Raw genomic sequence first — 24,033 nt, 5'->3', positions numbered from 1 at the left:
AGTCTGGTTCCTCTCAAGGTTTCTTCCTCATGTCGTCTGAGGGAGTTTTTCCTTGCCACCGTTGCCACAGGCTTGCTCATTGGGGATAGATTAGGGATAAAATTAGCTCATGTTTTAAGTCGCTCAAATTCTGTAAAGCTGCTTTGCGACAATGTTTATTGTTAAAAGCGCTATACAAATAAACTTGATTTGATTTTATTTTGCCATAGCCGGTCGGCAAAACAGCAAAAACGTCCTTCTTGAAAAGGAATGAGCGGAGAGCCTCTTCCTGCTCATGTTTCAACGAAAACTCCAAGTCTAATTCTTCTAAAACTGATTCCAAAGTGGAGTCAAACTAGCGCTGTTCACTAGCCCGTAGCCATCTTTCCTGCTGCGCTTTCTCCAGCGTCGCGCAGCTTTGTCGTCACTCCTGCAAAAGCCCGCCCAAAGAATCCAAACAAAAACCTTGTGTTGTGATTGGCGGGCACGATTTCATGCCCGGGGTGTTTTGTTGATATGGTGCGAGGCTAGACCCACTCGCTAGGCAAAAATATTTTTGGCCGCTAGGCGGGTGGGTCTAGTTTACTAGGCTAGATTATTACAGTTGTAGAATAGGGCAATCTTCTTTTATTCTATCCACATTCACCGGATATGAGCAATCATGCGCTCTGATTGGCTACTCTATGATGAGGCTATCAGCTCATATACTGTGAGTAGAGAAAAACAAAATGGCGGAGCGTGTTGCTGAACCAACTGAGGACAAAATAAAAACTACTTGAAAACAAAACCCCCAAAAATACAAAAAAAAAAGCAACAAAATATGGAATAAATCTTTATTTCAAGATTTATTATCGCATTTTTCACAAATTGCTCCTGTCATTTCACCGGTTTGTTTACATTCTAAGTGGAAATGATTTTGTCAGACGCTTTGTATAAAGTTTTTATTTATCGAATTTGCAAGAAATAAAAATAAAAATGCCATGTTTCTCAAAATCCAGTGAATGTGGATAGAATAAAACAGTTATTCCACTCAATCTCGTCATACGTGGCTTATAACCGACTCGGCGCTATCAGCTCATGTACGACTCGATTTAATGGGATAACTGTTAAATGGTATTATTATTTACTATTTGATCTCAAATGCATTAAGGCAGCAAGAAACTCATCCACTAACTAACTTTTGATGAGACACACCTGTTAACTGAAACACATTCCGGGTGACGACCTCATGAAGCTGGTTAAGATAACGCCAATAGTGTGCAAAGCGTCAAGGTAAACGCTGGATCGTTTTGAAGACTCTAAAATATCAAACACTTTGCTTTTTAACCCTTTTTTGTTAACGACATGATTCCATGTATGTTCCAGATGTCATTTCATAGTTCTGATGTCTTCAGTATGGTTCTACAATGTAGAAAAAGTCAAAATACAGAAAAACGTATGAACGAGTAGGGGTGTACAAACTTTTGACTGGTACTGTACACACAGGGAAAGTTATTTATATTCAGACTTGGATTATACAGCAGCTGCAGTCCATTTTATAGGTAAACCATCCAGGTTATGGAAATCCGCTGAATCTATTGGTTTAGATTTTTTTCCCCCACAAATAAATTCTCTGAATATTTAAGTCGAGTGACTAAGGCTACGTTCACACTGCAGGCTGAAGTGACTCAAATCTGATCTTTTCGCCCATATGTGACCTGTATCCGATCTTTTATTGACAATATGAACGACACAGATCCGATTTTTTCAACTCCGACCCAGGCCGTTTGGATATGTGGTCCTAATTCCGATTCCTATCTGATCTTTTCATATGCGACTTCAGTCTGAACCGCCAGGTCGCATTCATCCGACTTACACGTCATCAACAAGCCACAAACGTCACTATTCTGCGCTGAAGTAGGCGGTGGGTCTCTCAAAAAAAGTTACAACAACATGGCGCATAATCACGGGCGCAGATAGAGGGTGGGACTCGTCCCACCCAGATTTAAATTCACCTCGTTCGGTCCCCCGCACTTATAGGGAGGAAAAAACGTCTATGCTGTCTTTCTTTGCATAAGGCAAACCTCACGGAAAAATCAAAAGACTAATTACCATTCGGTTTATTGAGGTGCACAGCAGTACATACATAGTTGCAACAACTCACATAAAACAAAACAAAGACTGATATTCGGTTGGTTGAGCTGCGCAGACTGCACAGGTTGCGAGCTCGAGCTTGGTTGCTATGGTAACCCACAACAAGTTTGACAGGCATATTGGGGTTGGTTTGCTGGCAGCTTTGTCCCCCCCAGTTTTTTGTCCCCCCCCAGTTCAAAAAACGTATCTGCACCCCTGCGCATGACATCAATGCGAGGGACGCTTCGGGCTGTGAAGGTTCTGAATCTTCTCAATGGAAGGACGCAGAGGTTAGGGAGCTGATTTCCATTTGGGGGGATGCAGCTATTCAAGCCAGATTGGATGGGTCATACCGCAACCAGGCGGTTTTACTTCCGTAAACACTGGCCATGCTCACTGCGTGTGACGTCGTCGTATCCCGCAATGCGCATGCGGAACACTTTTAGGTCGCTTTTCATTCATACTGAGGATCACATACAAGTCGCATATATTTGTTAATGTGAACGACCTCACAAAAAAATCGGATTTCACAAAAAAATCGGAATTGAGCATTAAGCCTTGCAGTGTGAACGTAGCGTAAATTGTTCTCTGAAAACTGCACTGGGTCACTGGCTTCAGAAAGCACATATAGACGTAAACCCAGAGAGCCAATCAGATTTGAGATTCTGTAGGTTGTGACCAGAAAAGTGTGCAAATGATATCAGATGGTCTATAGCCCCTGGTCTGAGCTTAGTCTGGTGAACACCAGACCATATTACAAGTGAAATATGGTCTGGAATCCGCCTACTGAATTTCTCGTAGGGGACGTGTGGTTTACGATTGTCAACGGCCGTTTATTGGACGTTGCGAATGTCTATCATTTGGCGTATACGTAGCCCATGGCCAATCATGGCAGTTGTACCCGGTGACATAGTTAGAGCAACGAAGAAAGACTGTAACGCCAAACGCTGTTCTTTTTTTTAAAACAAACTTTCGCTCTAAACTATTCAGAACAGTGTCTAAAGCTTGATCGAAAGTTTGGTTCGTATCGCTCGCCGCCATGTTAAATGTGATCCGTAAACAGTCCCAAATAAACTACAAGCTTCCGTTTGTCGAGTAGTACGCGTCACCGTCTTTCCACCCCTCCCCACTCTCTGATTGGCTCCCTAACTCAGGCGAGCCTTTAGACCATAGTTTCCATGCTGTCTTTTCAGATCGGAACGATTGTGCAAAGCAGCATGGGATTTCCCAGGCTAGTCTGAGCTGAGACGAGAATATAAACCTACCTTTGGTACAGGCTGGTAAGAAGAGTGTATTTGTCTGAAAAATAATGTTGCAGCAGCTTCAGTTCAGACAGTACCAAGGCTGGTAATCTGTGATCTTCCTGAACAAGCAGCCCCAGACTGTACCAGCCCTGCAGAGAACGTGAACAAGCAAACGCACACAAATACAAACTGATAATTCAGGCACAGACGAAATGAAAACACTTCAGAACATCTGGAGGAGGTTTAGGATTCCACTACGCAGTCTTATGTCGCGTCAGTAAACCAGAGGTGGACAGTAACGAAGTACATTTGCTTGAGTACTGTACTTAAATATACTTTGAGTATCTGTACTTTACTTGAGGGTTTTTTTTGGCAACTTGTCAATTCTGAGATCGAGATGCTGACCTCTTCTGCTCCTCAGACCTGCCTGATCCATCCTGGTGCCCTGTGTCTGGTTGGAGTCTCATCGCATCGCTCCTGTAGAGGACGGCCCCATGTGGACAGTTGAAAGTCATACTTGGAGGACGCTCTGGACTCTTACAGTAATGCTTTTATGGTTGAGGACTACAGTTGACTTGCTAACTTTAGGACTGCAGTCGTCATGAACAGTTTTGCACTCAAGTTTCCATCGATGAAGAGTTTATAACAGCAACGAAACAGACTTCATGTTAAAACTGTTAATGTTATAGTCATGCTGTCTGTTGTTGCCCAAATGAGGATGGGTTCCCTTTTGAGTCTGGTTCCTCTCGAGGTTTCTTCCTCATGTCGTCTGAGGGAGTTTTTCCTTGCCACCGTCACCACAGGCTTGCTCGTTGGGGATAGATTAGGGGTAAAATTAGCTCATGTTTAAAGTCATTCAATTTCTGTAAAGCTGCTTTGCAACAATGTTTATTGTTAAAAGTGCTATACGAATAAACTTGACTTGACCTTATGACTTAAACTTCATTACATTTGAAAGACAAATATCGTACTTTTCACTCCACGACATTTCTATCAAGGTCCTCGTTACTATGAAGCAGCTTTGAAAGTGGATGTTTTTTTTTTCTTTTCTAAAATGTGATTGGTTTTTTCGCAGGTGACCCTGAGAGCCCATCAGTAATCATTCGGGTCACATCATGTCCATAGACTGGATAAAGTCAAGTTCAATGATTTCTCAGCAACATTATTTGACCACGATCAGTCGATGGCAGAATGGAAGGAGGCAGTTCTTCTGGGGAATACACACGCCCACGGTTCTATAGCTAGAACCCATATTTCAGTTTTCTGAAAGGATTAAAGATTAATTTTCTTTTAAATGTTTGCTTTGTTTGCCTAAAACGAACCACATCACGGCCTACAAAAACTCGCCATCCAACCTGCGGAAGCATATTGAGGTCTGTAAACATTTTATTCCAAGAGAAAGCTTGCAATGAAGTTGTCCGTGCTTTTAGAGCTAGCGATAATGTTGCAATAGCTATGCAGTCTGGTTAGTCAAATGACTTTCTATGGATTTTCCCGCCAAGTTGCCGTAGCCTTGTCCACGGCTAACATTTACACATAGCTAGTTAACTTGGACACTGTTAGTTAGCATGTAAAAATGGAGTTACGCTAACATGAATAATGTTAACTTATCTGAAGTCCTTTCAGAAATGCATGTTTTAGCATAATCTTGCCAAATAAACAGAATGTAGAAATCTTTCTTTTCTAGTAGCGTTAGCTACCCAATATGATTACGAGTTTGAAAAGAGTTTGCTAGCATGTCAGGTGGCGTTTCACTGACCAACTAGCTTAACATTAAACCACCATGACGGCACAGCATGCGTTCATTTTGTGAATTCACATTTCTGTCTTTGGTAACGGCATTAGGTTTTGTAAATGTTGTGGCAATAATACATGTTTGCATGTTCTCCCCGTGTCCGCGTGGGTTTCCTCCGGGTGCTCCGGTTTCCCCCACAGTCCAAAGACATGCAGGTTAGGTTAACTGGTGACTCTAAATTGACCGTAGGTGTGAATGTGAGTGTGAATGGTTGTCTGTGTCTATGTGTCAGCCCTGTGATGACCTGGCGACTTGTCCAGGGTGTACCCCGCCTTTCACCCATAGTCAGCTGGGATAGGCTCCAGCTTGCCTGCGACCCTGTAGAACAGGATAAAGCGGCTACAGATAATGAGAATGAATGAATGAATGAATGAATGAATGAATGAATCTCAACAGGACTAATACAATTTGATTGTTTTGGCCAAGTGTGCATTACCTGTGGGTCATTTTTGAGCGCCGCTTTTTTATACATCTCAGCTACATCTGAAAGATCTCTTTTGCCCAGTGCGTGCTCTTCATAGAACAGGTCTCCCATTTTAATCCAAGCTGAATCATTTGGAAAATAAAGATAACCAAATTAGCCATAACGTAATACTACAATGCAAAAGTCATAGATATCTTTGCAAATGTTAAATAAAATCTCATGAATTACCATAAGATGAAGGATCTTGGCTTTGAATGGAGAGATTGTAGTATCGTAGCATACACTGTGCCATAAATGGTGGATTCAATAATCCATGCTAATAGGGGAATATCATTTAAGAAGGAAAAAAAATACAGGTAGCACTTTTAACATAATGTTGCACAACGTGGCTCAAAAGACAATACATTGAGGATATTACAAGGTCACGTGAAGATATGAAGTTTATCTTTGGTGGACATATTCACGAGGAGATAAACTTCATATCTTCGCACCACCACGTTATGTTGTTTTTATATTATATGGACACATCTACAAAAAAAAAAAAAAACACGCAAGTTAATCAAAAATAATTTAAAAATTTGAACCAGTTCACCACTTTGACAACGCGCATCTCGTCAGCGGGAAAACACTGGGAGTTACTTCATCGGAGTGAAATATTGGGAATTATTATCCATACGGACAATTTTCCATGGAATAAAAGCACGTGTTCTATTCCCTTCTAGCGGGTTTCGTTCATTCGGTTTGATAGCATGCAATATTGTTAGCATATCGCTTATCCTGCGTGTATTACATCACTCTACCCAATGGAGAATGAGTGTTGAATATGGATTACAATACTGCATGGTTGTCAAGACAACACAACATCACACAGAGCTGATGCAAATATTAGGGTGCATCAGTTGCCCCCTAAAAATGAAAAGTTCCTCTGATCATGATGCATTTTTGTTTTTATGTTCCTTTTGGTAAGAAAACACACTGGGTGAAATATTTTGACAAAATTCAAAAGTTTAATGGTGGCACCAGGAGCTCAAAGTTATGGAAAAAGCTGCTATTTTATGACTTTTATGACAAAATTTCTATCACTTTTCATGAAACATTATGGCACCTTATAGAGTATACCAAATATCTTAGATACACATTTTTAGTCCATATTCTAAATATATTATCAAGCACAGTTTGAGTTTTAGCTGTTCATTGAATCATTGTTCAACTACTTTTAAACAATATAAATGTATTATGAATCACATTAATGCTTCTCAATCCCTTGCAAAGGTTCTTAACATGATCTCTGGGTCACAAGAAATCAATAAATGGAGTCCAGCATTGTGATTCAAACCTTACGCGGAAACATAAAATAAGCGGTTTTTGGCAAAAAAAAAAAAAAAAAGAACCTCATGGTGCCACCATTAGACTTTTGAATATGGTCAAAAAATTCTACAGGATGTCTTTATTGGTGAAAAGGAACACCCAAACAAAAATGCATCAGATTTTATGAAAGTGAGGGCAACTGATGCACCCTAGCAAATATGCAATGAGAAAGTTTTCTGCTGCGCATGTGCAGAACCATTTCTTTGTCTGCCAGGAAAGAGAAAGATGACACTAGTCCAGTGCTACTGCTAGGATTAAGCATTAAATAAACTAAAACTGAAGACACGCTGAGCACCCAAAAGGCTACCAAAACTTCATTAGATATTCTTCACGCATATTTACAAGAGAAAAACATACCAATGGTCAAAAACTGGAAGAGAGATGTAAAACTTCCACGCTAGCAAGTGACTAACAACTGGTAAACAAACATGGCTGCCAAATTTGGTTGCTCCGTTGTGCGTAGCTGTCAATATTGATTTTAAAAGTAACTCAATAAATTACACAGGGAAACGAATACTTAAGTCTGAGTGAAAAATACTGTAGCGAGCGTGCAGCGTGGAAGAAGAGTCTGGAGACAGAAGTCTTATTTTCTCGGTCGTTAGCCTGTGCTACTTGCTCTCTATAGCGCTGGCTTGACCGCTTTATTAGCATTCGCTAACACTACTGATGAACGCTACACCGGCTGGAAGGTGACTTCACTGCTGCGCTGACGGCACTGACTCGTGGGTAAACATGCGCTGGTCTTCGAGAATGCTGATATGAAGAGTGTGTGTATGGATAATAATAATAATAATAATAATAATAATAATAATAATGTTGGCTGGCTTTTTTTCATGGCCTATCAGATATATTCCATTCAGCTACTCATCTTTGACTCATTCAGTATCATGCTAGCTGAATTGAATATATCTGATAGACCACGAAAAAAAGCCAGCCAATATTATTTAAATATGTCACTCAGATCCGTGATGTATTTTGTTTGAAAAATGTGAGTTTTTCAACATGAGAAGATAAAATTCATATCTTCAAGCCAACATGTGATTTTCTTTCTCTTATCTCGACACATTCACAAGCAAAAAGTACCCAAATTTATCAAAACAATTCATTATTTTATGGGCGGCACGGTGGTGTAGTGGTCAGCGCTGTCACCTCACAGCAAGAAGGTCCGGGTCCGAGCCCCGTGGCCAGCGAGGGCCTTTCTGTGCGGAGTTTGCATGTTCTCCCCGTGGGTTTCCTCCGGGTGCTCCGGTTTCCCCCACAGTCCAAAGACATGCAGGTTAGGTTAACTGGTGACTCTAAATTGAGCGTAGGTGTGAATGTGAGTGTGAATGGTTGTCTGTGTCTATGTGTCAGCCCTGTGATGACCTGGCGACTTGTCCAGGGTGTACCCCGCCTTTCGCCCGTAGTCAGCTGGGATAGGCTCCAGCTTGCCTGCGACCCTGTAGAACAGGATAAAGCGGCTAGAGATAATGAGATGAGATGAGATGAATTCATTATTTTCCTCACGACTGATGTACAGAGATTTGTCACGGTTTTGGTTCTCCATGTCCCAGATGGAGCTCGTATGAAAAACACAGGTGGCGTATTCCCCAGTAAAACACTTGTTTCCATATAATATAACACTATGAGAACATTTTCCTACAAGACATATAAATATATTACATAAACCTAGAAACACTTTGAATTAACAAAACCTAATGCCTTTGATGTTAATGTAAATGACCCTGATGGTCGTGAGACTCACAGGACTGTGTTCACACAGGTACGCCATGTTAAACTGAGCCGCTTCAAATCCACACTCGGCACACATCAGGTAATGAACCAATGCCATGAACCTGTCAAAGACAACAAGGTGCAAAATTACATGTTCCTCTCCATGAATCTGAACATTTCAAAATGTAGAAAATAAAGCAGTACTAATATTAAGTGCACTGGTCTGTAAATGTTTACCAGTTGCCCTTAAGATAGGCATTCAGGCCTTTCCTCAAGGCTGTACCAAGATATCCATTGTGTTCAGATGCCCACTTCACCCACCTACAGATCAAGGACAAAACAACAAATTATACTTTCTCAACATTCATTCAAAAAATTGCATGACAGTAATAAACTATTTACTCCTTGCTGCTCATAAACGAAGAGTTTGGTTCCAAAATGCGATAAAGCCACTGTGATAAACTTTAGGGGGGGGGGGGTATTTTCTTTACCAAGAAATCAGTAGTATGAAAGCTGCAATTTTCTGTTTGAAACTTTAATATAAACACCATGAGGTTGTACTAACATTGAAAATGCAAATGTAGATTTTGATTTTTAAAATTTTATTTCAAAATCCAATTTATTTAAACCCACCCCCCCAAAAAAATGGGGTACATCCATCCATGACACGGGTTCCCTCCCCAAATGTGATAAACCCATTCATTACATCAATAAAAAAATATTTTGTGTGTGTGTGAACTATAACTAGAAACAAGAAGTGAAGTTGATCTACACATATGACAGCCTCTGAACTTGGACCATCTCTGATACTGGCCCACAGATTTTCCCAAATTACATTCATCTTGTCGTCGACAACAACAATCTGTTTAACTCACAAAGCTCTGAGGAATGTTAATAGGCCGAGTCAGATGTTTACATGGAAACTATTTTATTTTATTTTTTTTAAGGACAAACTTTTTTTTGATTCTAAACAATAAATTTAGAAGTTTGGACACCATGTACAGTTAAATTCATATTGGAGCTCCATACTGAAGAGAATATAGTAAAGCACTGAGCTGATTTTTGATGGCTTTTGCGATCACAGGGAACCCGATCGTAAGTGCAAGGCAACGTATCTCAAACACTTGACCACTGGACAATGAAATTTGTATCTTTATTTACATAAGATAGATGTTTTTTTTTTTTTTAATCCAGCGCTGATTTTAATTTGCCTTTTAACACATTTTACACTCATCAGGAACGCCACTTTTAGGCAGTGCCTATATCATCAGCCTCCTTCAGTCTGTGCAGACTATGGAATGCATTTAGGTCAATTTGGGGTTAAGAGTTGCAACGAGGAACGGCACGGTGGTGTAGTGGTTAGCGCTGTCGCCTCACAGCAAGAAGGTCCGGGTTCGAGCCCCGTGGCCGGCGAGGGCCTTTCTGTGCGGAGTTTGCATGTTCTCCCCGTGTCCGCGTGGGTTTCCTCTGGGTGCTCCGGTTTCCCCCACAGTCCAAAGACATGCAGGTTAGGTTAACTGGTGACTCTAAATTGACCGTAGGTGTGAATGTGAGTGTGAATGGTTGTCTGTGCCTATGTGTCAGCCTTGTGATGACCTAGCAACTTGTCCAGGGTGTACCCCGCCTTTCGCCCATAGTCAGCTGGGATAGGCTCCAGCTTGCCTGCGACCCTGTAGAACGGGATAAAGCGGCTAGAGATAATGAGATGAGTTGCAACGACGACTGTGGCTATAAAGCCCAATACAGGATGAGCAGGTTCTCCCACAGCTGGTGCAGGCAAAGCTAGGTATTGGGTCTCTTCTCTGTGTCTGGAGTTTTCTGCACCCCCTCTTTGCATCGGCCAGCTGCCTGATCTTGTTTTCTACTGCTTTGGCACCATGGTGGAGGACTGATCTCCAGACTTTCCTGTCATTAACCTTAAGATCCCATGATTGAGGATCGGTGTCGTAGGCGTTTAGGTTTTGTTTGACTACGTCCTTAAAGTGTAGAAGTGGACAGCTGGTTTTACAACTTCCAGTGGTGAGATCCCCATCGAGAATGTCTTTGGGAATTCTACCCTCTGCCATCCTATGTACTGTACGTGTCCAAGCCAGCGTAATCTGCGATGTTTTAGGATGGCAAGCATGGCAGGAACTTTGACCTTCTCTAGGAGGTCATTGTTGGTAATTTTGTCCTTCCAAGTAAGGCCCAGAATTTGACATAGGCAGCACATGTGGAAGGTGTTGAGCTTCTTCTCTTGGCAGGAGTAGGTGGTCCAAGACTCACTGCTGTACAGAAGCATGCTGAGGATGCAGGCACAATATATTTGGATTTTGGTAGAAGTTTGCTGTTGTCCCAAGCATGTTGTTTCATGTTGGACATCATCATGGCAGCTTTTCCAATCCACTTGTTGATTTCACTATCCAGGGTAAGGTTGTTGGTGATGATAAAACATAGATACAGTGGGGAAAACAAGTATTTGATCCCTTGCTGATTTTGTTGGTTTGGCCACTAATAAAGACTCGATCAGTCTGTAATATTAATGGTAGGTGTAGTCTAACATGCTGAGACAGAATATCACAAAGAAAATCAAGAAATCGACTTTAAAGAATTTGTATTAATTTATTTGCATTTTATTGAGGAAAATAAGTATTTGAACCCTCTTGCCAAAAGGACTTAGTACTTTGTGGCAAACCCCTTATTAGCAAGCACAGAGGTCAGACGTTTTTTGTAGTTGATGACCAGGTTTCTGCACATATTAGGAGGAATTTTGGTCCACTCTTCTTTGCAAATGACCTCTAAATCATCAAGATTCCGTGGCCGTCGCTTGGCAACTCTGAGCTTCAGCTCTCTCCATAGATTTTCTATAGGATTCAGGTCCGGAGACTGGCTGGGCCACTCCATGACCTTGATATGTTTCTTCTTCAGCCATTCCTTGGTTGCCTTGGCTGTATGCTTTGGGTCATTATCCTGCTGGAAGACCCATCCACGACCCATTTTAAGCTTCCTGGCAGAGGGAAGGAGGTTTTCACTTAGGATTTTACGGTACATGACTCCGTCCATCTTCCCATTGATACGGTGAAGTAGCCCTGTGCCCTGTGCAGAAAAACACCCCCAAAGCATAATGTTACCACCTCCATGCTTGACAGTGGGGATGGTGTTCTTGGGGTCATAAGCAGCATGTCTCTCCCTCCAGACACGACGGGTTGAATTGATGCCAAAGAGCTCAATTTTGGTCTCATCTGACCATAACACCTTCTCCCAGTCACTCTCCAAGTCATTCAGATGTTCACTGGCAAAGCTCAGGCGGGCCTGCACATGTGCTTTCTTAAGCAGGGGTACTTTGCGAGCACTGCAAGATGTTAGACCATTGCGGTGTAAAGTGTTACCAACTGTTTGCTTGGTGACTGTGATCCCAGCTGCTTTAAGATCATCCACTAACTCTGCCCGTGTTGTATTAGGTCTATTTCTCACCGTTCTCATGATCCTGGAAACCCCACGAGGTGAGATCTTGTTTGGAGCCCCAGACCTAGGTCTATTGATGATAATGTTGTGAGTCTTGTACTTGCGCACAATTGCACCAACAGTTGTCACCTTAACGCCCAGCTTCTTGCTAATGGTTTTGTAGCCCATACCGGTCTTGTGCAGGTCTACAATCTTCTCCCTTAAATCCACAGAAAGCTCTTTAGTCTTTCCCATGTTGGAGAGTTTGGAGTCTGACAAACTGATTGATTCTGTGGCCAGGTGGCTTTTATACAAGTCATTAGTGATATCAGGTGTCTTCAATTTAGGTGACAAGGTAATTTGGAGAGTCTAACTTGTCTGTATTAACAAGAACTCTTGATGGTTACTAGGGGATCAAATACTTCTTTTTCTCAATAAAATGCAAATAAATTAATATAGATATTTACAAGTTATTTTCTGGATTTTCTTTTTGATATTCTGTCTCCACATGTTAGAATACACCTACCATTAAAATTACAGACTGATCAAGTCTTTCTTAGTGGGTAAACCAACAAAATCAGCAAGGGATCAAATACTTGTTTTCCCCACTGTACATAAAATGGGATCATCGATTTTTATTTGTGGCTTGTCTGTGCTTCCTTGGGTGACAACTTGGGTCTTTTTAGGCTGATTGTAAGCCGAAAAGCAATACAGGCCTGGTGGAATTGGCTTACTAGAGTCTGGAGGCCACCAGCAGTATGAGAGATCAGGGCTGCATCATCATTATGTTCACTTGTGCAAATCGACACGGCTGGACACACATACTCCCTACTCTGCACATGGATTGGGGACACCCCAGAGGGGCCCAAGACAACATTTCTGATTTTCCAAACCATGCAATTAGTGCTAATCCAATACACTATTCATTTCCCGTAGGCCACATGTTCACGCTAACACACTGTGCTAATCCAAGATACTATTCATTTCCTGTAGGCTACATGCTCATGCTAACACACTGTGCATAGCCTTGGCGGAGAATCCTCTCCCCGACTCACCTGAAAGTTTTGATTGTATGGGACCACACAATCAGCGCTCCTCACAGGAGACTTCCGCTCGGGCTGAGTCAACATCACTGAGGAGACGCGGTGAGTCATTTACGTCATTTTGACAAAACACAGTGAAAATATATATACAGTGGGGCAAAAAAGTATTTAGTCAGCCACCAATTGTGCAAGTTCTCCCACTTAAAAAGATGAGAGAGGCCTGTAATTTTCATCAGAGGTACACTTCAACTATGAGAGACAGAATGGGGGGAAAGAATCCAGGAAATCACATTGTAGGATTTTTAATGAATTAATTGGTAAATTCCTCGGTAAAATAAGTATTTGGTCACCTACAATCAAGCAAGATTTCTGGCTCTCACAGACCTGTAACAACTTCTTTAAGAGGCTCCTCTGTCCTCCACTCGTTACCTGTATTAATGGCACCTGTTTGAACTCGTTATCAGTATAAAAGACACCTGTCCACAACCTCAAACAGTCACACTCCAAACTCCACTATGGCCAAGACCAAAGAGCTGTCAAAGGACACCAGAAACAAAATTGTAGACCTGCACCAGGCTGGGAAGACTGAATCTGCAATAGGTAAGCAGCTTTGTGTGAAGAAATCAACTGTGGGAGCAATTATTAGAAAATGGAAGACATACAAGACCACTGATAATCTCCCTCGATCTGGGGTTTCACGCAAGATCTCACCCCGTGGGGTCAAAATGATCACAAGAACGGTGAGCAAAAATCCCAGAACCACACGGGGGGACCTAGTGAATGACCTGCAGAGAGCTGGGACCAAAGTAACAAAGGCTACTATCAGTAACACACTACGCCGCCAGGGACTCAAATCCTGCAGTGCCAGACGTGTCCCCCTGCTTAAGCCAGTACATGTCCAGGCCCGTCTGAAGTTTGCTAGAGAGCATTTGGATGATCCAGAAGAGGATTGGGAGAATGTCATATGGTCAGATGAAACCAAAATAGAACTTTTTGGTAAAAACTCAACTTGTCGTGTTTGGAGGAGAAAGAATGCCGAGTTGCATCCAAAGAACACCATACCTACTGTGAAGCATGGGGGTGGAAACATCATGCTTTGGGGCTGTTTTTCTGCAAAGGGACCAGGACGACTGATCCGTGTAAAGGAAAGAATGAATGGGGCCATGTATCGTGAGATTTTGAGTGAAAACCTCCTTCCATCAGCAAGGGCATTGAAGATGAAACGTGGCTGGGTCTTTCAGCATGACAATGATCCCAAACACACCGCCCGGGCAACGAAGGAGTGGCTTCGTAAGAAGCATTTCAAGGTCCTGGAGTGGCCTAGCCAGTCTCCAGATCTCAACCCCATAGAAAATCTTTGGAGGGAGTTGAAAGTCCGTGTTGCCCAGCGACAGCCCCAAAACATCACTGCTCTAGAGGAGATCTGCATGGAGGAATGGGCCAAAATACCAGCAACAGTGTGTGAAAACCTTGTGAAGACTTGCAGAAAACGTTTGACCTCTGTCATTGCCAACAAAGGGTATATAACAAAGTATTGAGATTAACTTTTGTTATTGACCAAATACTTATTTTCCACCATAATTTGCAAATAAATTCTTTAAAAATCAGACAATGTGATTTTCTGGATTTTTTTTCTCATTCTGTCTCTCATAGTTGAAGTGTACCTATGATGAAAATTACAGGCCTCTCTCATCTTTTTAAGTGGGAGAACTTGCACAATTGGTGACTGACTAAATACTTTTTTGCCCCACTGTATGTATGTACAGTATATATATCACATGCGATATCTGACCAAACCCTAGGACCAATAAAGCCCCTGTGAAGAGCACCATTCAGAGGAAGTCAGGTTCACAGGCAATAACTAATATTATATATAAAGTGGCATATCTAGATCCCAGGAGGAACCAGATGGCTCAAAGTAGAAAATAACCCTGGACCACATTCCTTACTGGAAGAATAATATAAAATGTTAAGATAAAAATGTTTGATTCCATCAGAGTTATTCATTTATTTTGTTCAACATCTCACGAAAAGACGGTAATTCTTCGCAATTTTGACAGTCAGTGGGAACGGCTGTTATTGATTCTGTATTTGAATGGTGCGCTGTGATTGGTTGAGCGGAGATAACACATTCTGTGGAAAATAAGGTAGTGGCATGTGTCGGGTTTTGGAAAGAAAGGGGATATACCATGCAGAGAAATGTGGCGGATATCGTGTTTTGCATAAAATTGATGATAGAACTATGCATCGCAATCAAATGCCAAACTTCTTTTGGTGCGACCTTGATTTTATTCTTTGAAAATGACACTTATTGCATTCCGGAACCACTCTCTTCATATGTAGAAACACTTATTTGTATTATTTTAAAGGTATCTTGGCTTCCTGGTAATCAGAATACTTTGTCCAGGTTGCCCTTCAACTTACAGAACAGCATCTGATGGCTGTCGCACCACATAGCCAGGAATACCTCGACTCCAAATCTCAGCCAGCTCAATGCCTCCATCGATGTGGCCTCTCTGGGCTGATTTCAGAAAGTACTGATATGCCTTAACCTGAAGACAAAGCAAAGCAATAACATGTTTACCCACTGCTTTTGTTGTTGTTCTTGTTTGTGTACTCATGTGTAGCGTACACCATTCGTGCTCTCTGTGCTGTCCCTGTGTCCCCAAGTCCAAGTCATTTGTTACAATATTTCTGTGTGAAAGAGCTTATTCAAGCAGAAAATAATAAATAGATGGACTTTGGTTTAATCCATCAGTATTTAATTTGAGACATGGTAATTTCAAAGCAAGCTTTTGCTGTATAACAGTATAATTGGTTGATGTTTTAAATCAGAAGTTTTCGATGCATTGCATTTTCAGCCTAAGATTACAGGAACACAATTTCATCTTTTATTAGAACATTTTATTTTAGATAGTCTGATTTAGATGCTCAAAATATAGACTGCCATGAAAGACTGTCAACTGATTATCAAAATATCAAATAATATTGCAGCACATCAGAAAATACAGGGTGTCTGGAACCAATGAGAATAAAACTACATGTATGTAATTTTGTATTTATTATTTAAGCATATGCTGTACGTGTTCACCTTTACGCACTATGCATTAATTAATTCACCCGTTGTATTTTTTTTTCCAGATTTTGCTCAACATATTCTCCATTTGTTTCTGACTTTTTGGACACCCTGTCAATCGTCAGAATCCATATGGAGTGGAAATGAGTGATGGCAGTAGGGACACGTTGATGGTTTGTGGATGATCTACTAATCATCTAGAGCCATAATGTTGACTGTTCAAACAAAGAGAAAGTAAAAAGGATAAGTTGATAGTCTACAGACTGTGTGCTAAAATGTAATAATTATAAGCCATTCACATATTTTTGGGAATTAGCTAGTAAACTTCTTTATGATAGTGATCAGACAGGTTGTCTATACTGTAGATGGTTTGCTTACAGTTTGTACAGTGCCTAAAATAGACTATCCAAAAAATAAAGTACTATCAAAAACTTTCATACAAATCATATGCTCATTTCTGCAAATTCAGTTTGAAAGCAGGACTTGCCAGGAGACACTGGGATAGTTACAATTCAAACTGTAAATCACTTAATAACACAACCAGCCAACCAATTAACCAACCATTCACTCAATCAACCAACCGACTGAATGAAAAACCAAACAACTGAACATTCACCCAACTAACCAATTAACCAACCAATCAATTAACAAAACACTCACCTACCTAAGCAATTAGCCAATCAATTAACATTCACTCAACCAACCAATTAATCAACCAATCACTCACCCAAGAAGCCTTTGTCACATGTACACTCAATCACAGACTGAAGCACACAGTGAAATTTAACCTCCGCATTTAACCCATCTGAAGCAGTGAAAAAACACACACACACACACACACACACAGGGCGGCACGGTGGTGTAGTGGTTAGCGCTGTCGCCTCGCAGCAAGAAGGTCCTGGGTTCGAGCCCCGGGGCCGGCGAGGGCCTTTCTGTGCAGAGTTTGCATGTTCTCCCCGTGTCCGCGTGGGTTTCCTCCGGGTGCTCCGGTTTCCCCCACAGTCCAAAGACATGCAGGTTAGGTTAACTGGTGACTCTAAATTGACCGTAGGTGTGAATGTGAGTGTGAATGGTTGTCTGTGTCTATGTGTCAGCCCTGTGATGACCTGGCGACTTGTCCAGGGTGTACCCCGCCTTTCACCCGTAGTCAGCTGGGATAGGCTCCAGCTTGCCTGCAACCCTGTAGAACAGGATAAAGCGGCTACAGATAATGAGATGAGATGAGACACACACACACACACACATATATACAAGGGCAATGAGCACACACACATACCCAGAGCAGTGGGCAGCTATGCTACAGTGCCTGGGGAGCAGGTAGGGGTTACATGCCTTGCTCAAGGGCACTTCAGCCCAACCTCAGCCCAAGGCTGCCCCATGTTAACCCTTTGGTGACTGACCCCTTGAAAATGGTTCCTCCAGGAACTATGATGTTTTAGTTGTCAAGACAATGGAAAACTAAAATACAAAAACAGAAAGATACGTCACAATGCTCTTGTGCACAAAACAAAATGCTCTTGTATTTTAGTTTTTCCATTGTCTTGACAACTGAAACGTCATCGTTCCTGGAGGAACCATTTTCAAGGGGTCAGTCACCAAAGGGTTTTAACCTAACCGCATGTCTTTGAACTGTGTGGGGGGGAAACCAGAGCACCCAGAGGAAGCCCACGCAGACACAGGGAGAACATACAAACTCCACACAGAAAAGCCCCCATTGGCCACTAGGCTCAAACCCAGAACCTTCTTGTTTCGAGACGACAGTGTTAACTACTACACCACCATGCAGCCCAATCAATCAATGAACCAACCAACCCACTAAATAAAAAAAAAAAAACAACCAATTAAACAATCACTCACTCAACTAACCAATTAACCAACCAATCAACCAAACATTCACTCAACCAACCAATTAACCAAACTACTAATGAAACAATCACTCACCTGCCTAAGCAATTAGCCAACCAATCAACCAAACATTCACTCAACCAACCAATTAGTCAATCACTCACCCAACCAAACAATTAGCCAAACACCTAATTAAAGCAAATCAACAAAAGTATTGTTTTAATTAGTTGTTTGGTTAATTGTTTGGTACAGTTTATATAGTGTATCAAATGGACAATTAACAAAACAATCGATCAACAAAACAAGAATTCGGGTGGTACAGTGGTGTAGCGATTAGCGCCATTGCCTCACAGCAAGAAGGTTCTGGGTTTGAACCTCACAGCCTTTCTGTGTGGGAGTTTCCATGTTCTCCCCATGTCTGTGTGGGTTTCCTCCGGGTGTTCCGGTTTCCTCCACAGTTCATAGACATGCAGATTAGGTGAAATACCCAGCTACTGGCGTTCCAAAAGCCAGTACATACTTAGTGCCAGTCCCAAGCCCAAATAGATTGGGGAGGGTTGTATCAGGAAGAGCATCTGGTGTATAAATAAAAAATTAAAAATAAAAAAAAAATATGCCAAATCAAATATGTGGAACAAATTTGCTGTGGTGACCCTTAACAGGCACACCCAAAAGAAGAAAAACAACAAAACAAGTATTCAGTTACCCACTCAAACAACCAACCAACCAATTATCCAACCACCCTGGCCACCCAGCAATCAACCAACCAATTAATGAACCAATCACTCAGCCAACCTGCCAAGCAACCAACCAAGTAATCAGTCAAGCAACCAATTAACAAAACATCACTAAACCAACCCACTAATTAACCAGTCAGTTTATCCAGTAGATCAGTAAATGTTTGCATAAACAGACTTTGTCAGGTGGTTGTCCAGGATAAAGGCCTTGTGAGTGAAGGACCCCGAGATTCATTGCAGCATCTGGATTCTCCAGCTGATCAGCCAGTTCCCAGAGCTCCACTGCTTGCTCATAGTTCTTCTCAAACTGCTCGTAGTACCAACCCAAAGCTGTGATGGCTGGAGCATAGCCCTGTGGTGCACAGCAAAGCACATTTATCAACCATTCAACACATACTTTACATACTTCATAACCAGATAAGAAGGGAACGGGGCTTGGTTTAACACTGAGCCAAAAATTCAGCAATGAGGAAATGACAAATGTTATCTGTTCTTCTGGTCAGGCTCGCTAATAACCCAGAATCGGGAAAAATTATTGAATGACCGTTAGCTCTTTATATTATCAGACAATATATGGAACGGAGAAGTATTGATTGTGACTTGTTTACAGTTTGTACCTGTTTCATTGCTTTTTCCAGGAAAGTGACAGCTTTTGGCACGTCTTTTGGAACTCCTTGGCCCTGGAAAGCATATGGAAATGAGTAGAATTTACCTCTCACCCTTTTTCCACACAGTCCATTAAAACTCTGTACTCATATTCTTAAGTATATCTGAAGGTTCACAGTCATGCAGCAGTGTCACAGATTGTAATGACTTATAATTGACACATAATTAGGACTGACCATGAGCAGAACAATGGCGTAGTCGTACATGGACACAGGGTCCTGCAGCCTGGTGGCTCCTCTCTCATAGTGTCTCACTGCCGTCTGGATATCTGAACTTACGCCTTGCTGACCCCAGAACAACATCCGAGCTACTGCCCGCTGGACAGTCAAACACACGTGTTCATACACACGTACACTTCAAGGAAAACTTACTGTACATTCCGGGAGTAAATTTACTGTGGACAGTCTTGATGTTCATTACCTCCGCATCTGCGACACCATTGCGTGCCTGGAGTTTGAGCCACTGAAAGATGTCATCATTCTCATTGGTTTGGGCTTTCAGTTGTTCCTCGTCATTGAGGTGTATTGACTCGACAAACGTCTACATGATGTCCAAAAAATATTTAATCAGTTTATTTTAATGCTGTTTGGGATACATGTCTTGGCTCCGCACCCAATTTTATGTAATGTAAAGCCCAGACCATTATGAATTTGTCCATTTGAAGTCAACAAACAAATGGTACCTTAATATATCCTTTGGCCAAAAATAATTCTGAATAAATTATACATAGTATAATTTATATAAATAAGTAAAAATATTGGGCGGCACGGTGGTGTAGTGGTTAGCGCTGTCGCCTCACAGCAAGAAGGTCCTGGGTTCGAGCCCCGGGGCCGGCGAGGGCCTTTCTGTGTGGAGTTTGCATGTTCTCCCCGTGTCCGCGTGGGTTTCCTCCGGGTGCTCCGGTTTCCCCCACAGTCCAAAGACATGCAGGTTAGGTTAACTGGTGACTCTAAATTGAGCGTAGGTGTGAATGTGAGTGTGAATGATTGTCTGTGTCTATGTGTCAGCCCTGTAATGACCTGGCGACTTGTCCAGGGTGTACCCCGCCTTTCGCCCGTAGTCAGCTGGGATAGGCTCCAGCTTGCCTGCGACCCTGCAGAAGGATAAAGCAGCTAGAGATAATGAGATGAGAAGTAAAAATATTCATTTAATAAATTATACATATCTGAATAAATTCATTCTGATCATATATTTTGGATAATCTGTTTATTGATATCCAAAACTGCCCAATCTGTAGGCAATCTCCATTTATATGCACCCGAGATGTAATCCAATCTAAAAGTTATGCAAATGTGAGGAGAAGGGTTTAGTGTCCTCTGTAACAAGGAGCACGCGAGTCCAATCAAAGAGCTCAGCCCTTTACCCAAGTGTCTTACACAGGGACATGTGGCCTCATGATCTACGTACTCTAAGACTAATGCACTGCAATAAATAAACGGATAGATAGATAGACAGATAAACAAAAAAAAACTTGGCAAGTGAAAAGCCTACTGCGAGACATTTTTTACTAGAGCAGCGGCTACAATTATCGACACCTTAACGATCTTTTGGCCGTTGCAAAAGTAGAAAAGACTTTCAATATGTGAATTGTGCATGAATAATTACTCAAACTTCCACTGGAAAAAAAAAAAAAGTTGATTCCCAATTACTTAACCTATCAGATCACGTGACACCATTCCACAAGTATTGACACATATGTCCACAGTTATCGACACCATTCCATAATTATCGACATCCAGATGATTAGTTATAAAAAATAATAAATCAGTATGTGGTATTAACAAAACAGTTTTTATTTAAAATTTGTTTTACACAGACTTATATTTAGTACAAAATATATTTTATATAAATATCGGTGTTTACGTAAATGAGGAAGTAATTCTAATGTTTGTAAACAAATGAACTGATAATATTTAACCTGCATCAGAAAATCTTTTTGTTCCACTTTCTACCCACTTTCTAAGTATTTTCGTAGATCACATTTTGTTCATCATTCGTTGTTGTTTGTATTAATTTCTAGTTTTGTAGTTTACCAATAAATGTCAACAGGCAACTGACATTATAACCACATGAACATCCAGGTCAAAAGTCGCATATCATTCCTCGAACCAAAATATAATGTCTACTGATATTGTAATATGTGGTCGATATTTACAACAAACTAAAAAAAAAAAAAAATCTGAATGGAATAGAAAAATCTGAATATTTCAAGCATGTAATTTTTTTTTTATATGCTAGGAATTTAATTCTGGTTTAATTCTATTTATTGCAATCGGATTCCAAATACTCTATAAACATTCCATTCTGCTATGAATCAGGAAAAAAAAAAATCATTTAAAAAAAAATTGTCATTTTAAATTTTATATATATATATATATATATATATATATATATATATATATATATATAAATAAATCACAGCACTTTTTTTTTTTAAAGTACTTCATCTACTACAACAATGTTACATAAAGATGGATCCATAACAGTTGTAAAATGTCCCTTAATTCCACAGCGTGTCGATAACGGTGGACACCGGTGAAAGTGATCACTATTATCGACACCTCACGTGACTTCTCAAATGCGCGTTTAGATACAAAATGGCGACTGTCAAATGAAAGAGTCAGAAACAAAGTAGGTTTCGACAAGGAGATCATGAAATATTGGTGAATTTGATCAGTAAAAACATGTCCATGATCTTTCCACCATGCTCACCTGCGATGAGAACGTCCGGGTTTTCATCAACTTGCTGATCGTGCTAAAAAAATTCCATCTCCGGTAACAAGCTGCGTCATCAGGCAACAAGATCAAAGGGTGAGGCGGGTCTTCTGGTTGATTAATTAACCAATAATAATAACTGTTGTAACTGAAACTCAGCTTTGTAAAATTGTTTTTTATTGGTAAATCTGAAAAGGTGTCGATAATTATGGACTGTCGATAATTGTAGTCGCTGCTCTAATTTCATTTTAAATTTTCTTATTCTATTGGCAGATCATTTTCATGATTTTAAGTATTTATTTTTAGAAAGAAGCAAAATTATTAGCGGATGCCATGGCCTAATGGTTAGTGAAGCAGCTTTGGGACCAAAAGGTCACTGGCTTGATTCCCTGGACCAGCAGGAATGTCTGAAGTGCCCTTGAGCAAGGCACTTAACCCCCTACTGTTCCCCAGGCTGCTCTGGGTATGTTGTACGTCGCTCTGGATAAGAGCGTCTGCTAAATACCTGGAATGTAAATGTTGTAATGAAATGTAATTTGCCAACAAAGAAAATTAAAACTTAAAATTATCTTAATCTTATATCTGGTTTATTGTAATCTTATTACAGGAAACACTAGATCAATTTGATTAAAGATGTTTTCACTTGCTAGGATTTTATATTTTTTCTTCAGTGTAGCGGTGATGCAGGGAAATTTTCTCAAAGGTGACACGTTTAATATTTATTTCTTACTAAGTTTCCTGACTTTTTTTAAAATTAACTTTAAGAGAGCGAGAGAAAAAAAACGAGCGGTAGTGAAGGAACAATTTTATATCTGTAACAACGTAAGTGATAAAGGGAACTGACTTATTTTGCAGATATTCCACAACAGGTAAATTTTATGACGTCATAATTTAATGAGTAAAAAATTTAACCAAACGCAAAATGTCGTGATATCAGCGTAATATAATATAGGGCTACCATAGATCACACTACTCCGTCATTGATTATGTTTCTGAAGTTATTTTAATTCCACATATTAAAAAGCCAGTAAAAAGAAGAGTTTTTATTTGATATTTGCCTGACATTTGAAAGGATAACCAAAAAAACCAAACAATAATATCAAAAATGCACACATTAGCCATTGTTAAAGCAGATATTTTGCCTTTCTTATCTTCTAGTGTTCCTCAAGAACATTAAAATCCAGTATCTGGGAATAACAGTGGAAGAAATATCCATGCCCATGAGTATTACATATAATTTACTGCATATTAGAAATGACAAAAAGCAGAAGGTCCAGTAATATACACACTGAGATAATGTAGGATAATGGAGTAAGGAACAATACCTCGAGTGTTAGATGCTAGATTAAATGCTGTACCTGCTGTGAGGAAGGTTTGAGACGGTCAGCTGAGGTTTGCTTGGCGATGTTGGAATAGTAGGCATAGGAGAGGTCTGGGTCTGCTGCCACGCCCTGATCACCTACATGGTGCAGGTGCCCCAGCCGGAGAAGAGCCAGTCTCGAGTCCTTCTGAGCTCCCAACGCTGATAGCAGCCAGGCCTGAGACAAGACGACACAATTTTTATTTTGTATTTTTTTTTTAATGTACTATATCTTTTCTACATAGAACACACCTTGTAGGGCTGTTTCTTCACACCGAGCCCACTGCTGTATAGAACAGACGCGAGATGGAGAGCCCAGTTGTCTCCTAAACACCCTGCTTGTAATAGAGAAGGCATCAGCCTTCTTACTGCCTTCACACTTTTTTCTGCCTCCATCATACGCACCACGGACGCATACAAAGCTCGGCCAATGGCTGCTGGACTCACAGAGCCTGAGGAACAACCAAGATGGTATTCATAACTCTCTGGTTGTATACTGATAAGAAAATGTGAAATAAGACACTATATTGTGT

The 24,033-nt window shown here is 40.8% G+C and overlaps 1 protein-coding gene across 2 annotated transcripts in view; it reads right to left on the bottom strand.

Moving 5' to 3' along the window:
- si:dkey-24p1.6 (protein sel-1 homolog 3) overlaps positions 1 to 24,033 on the bottom strand; it is a 58,091-nt gene that overhangs the window by 5,614 nt on the left and 28,444 nt on the right. For both annotated transcript variants that reach the window (XM_060897770.1, XM_060897771.1), the window contains exons 10-21: positions 23,753 to 23,952; positions 23,499 to 23,678; positions 19,846 to 19,965; positions 19,602 to 19,742; positions 19,377 to 19,439; positions 18,938 to 19,111; positions 15,526 to 15,653; positions 8,873 to 8,956; positions 8,667 to 8,757; positions 5,783 to 5,870; positions 5,567 to 5,676; positions 3,357 to 3,484 (exon numbers count right to left, since the gene is read on the bottom strand). In XM_060897770.1, the coding sequence (XP_060753753.1) occupies positions 3,357 to 3,484; positions 5,567 to 5,676; positions 5,783 to 5,870; positions 8,667 to 8,757; positions 8,873 to 8,956; positions 15,526 to 15,653; positions 18,938 to 19,111; positions 19,377 to 19,439; positions 19,602 to 19,742; positions 19,846 to 19,965; positions 23,499 to 23,678; positions 23,753 to 23,952 (1,507 nt within the window). The remainder of the gene's footprint in view (positions 1 to 3,356; positions 3,485 to 5,566; positions 5,677 to 5,782; positions 5,871 to 8,666; positions 8,758 to 8,872; positions 8,957 to 15,525; positions 15,654 to 18,937; positions 19,112 to 19,376; positions 19,440 to 19,601; positions 19,743 to 19,845; positions 19,966 to 23,498; positions 23,679 to 23,752; positions 23,953 to 24,033) is intronic.

Source organism: Neoarius graeffei, chromosome 17, assembly GCF_027579695.1.
Source record: "Neoarius graeffei isolate fNeoGra1 chromosome 17, fNeoGra1.pri, whole genome shotgun sequence".
Taxonomy (NCBI): Eukaryota; Metazoa; Chordata; class Actinopteri; order Siluriformes; family Ariidae; genus Neoarius; species Neoarius graeffei.
This window is presented reverse-complemented; position numbering and strand designations above follow the sequence as displayed.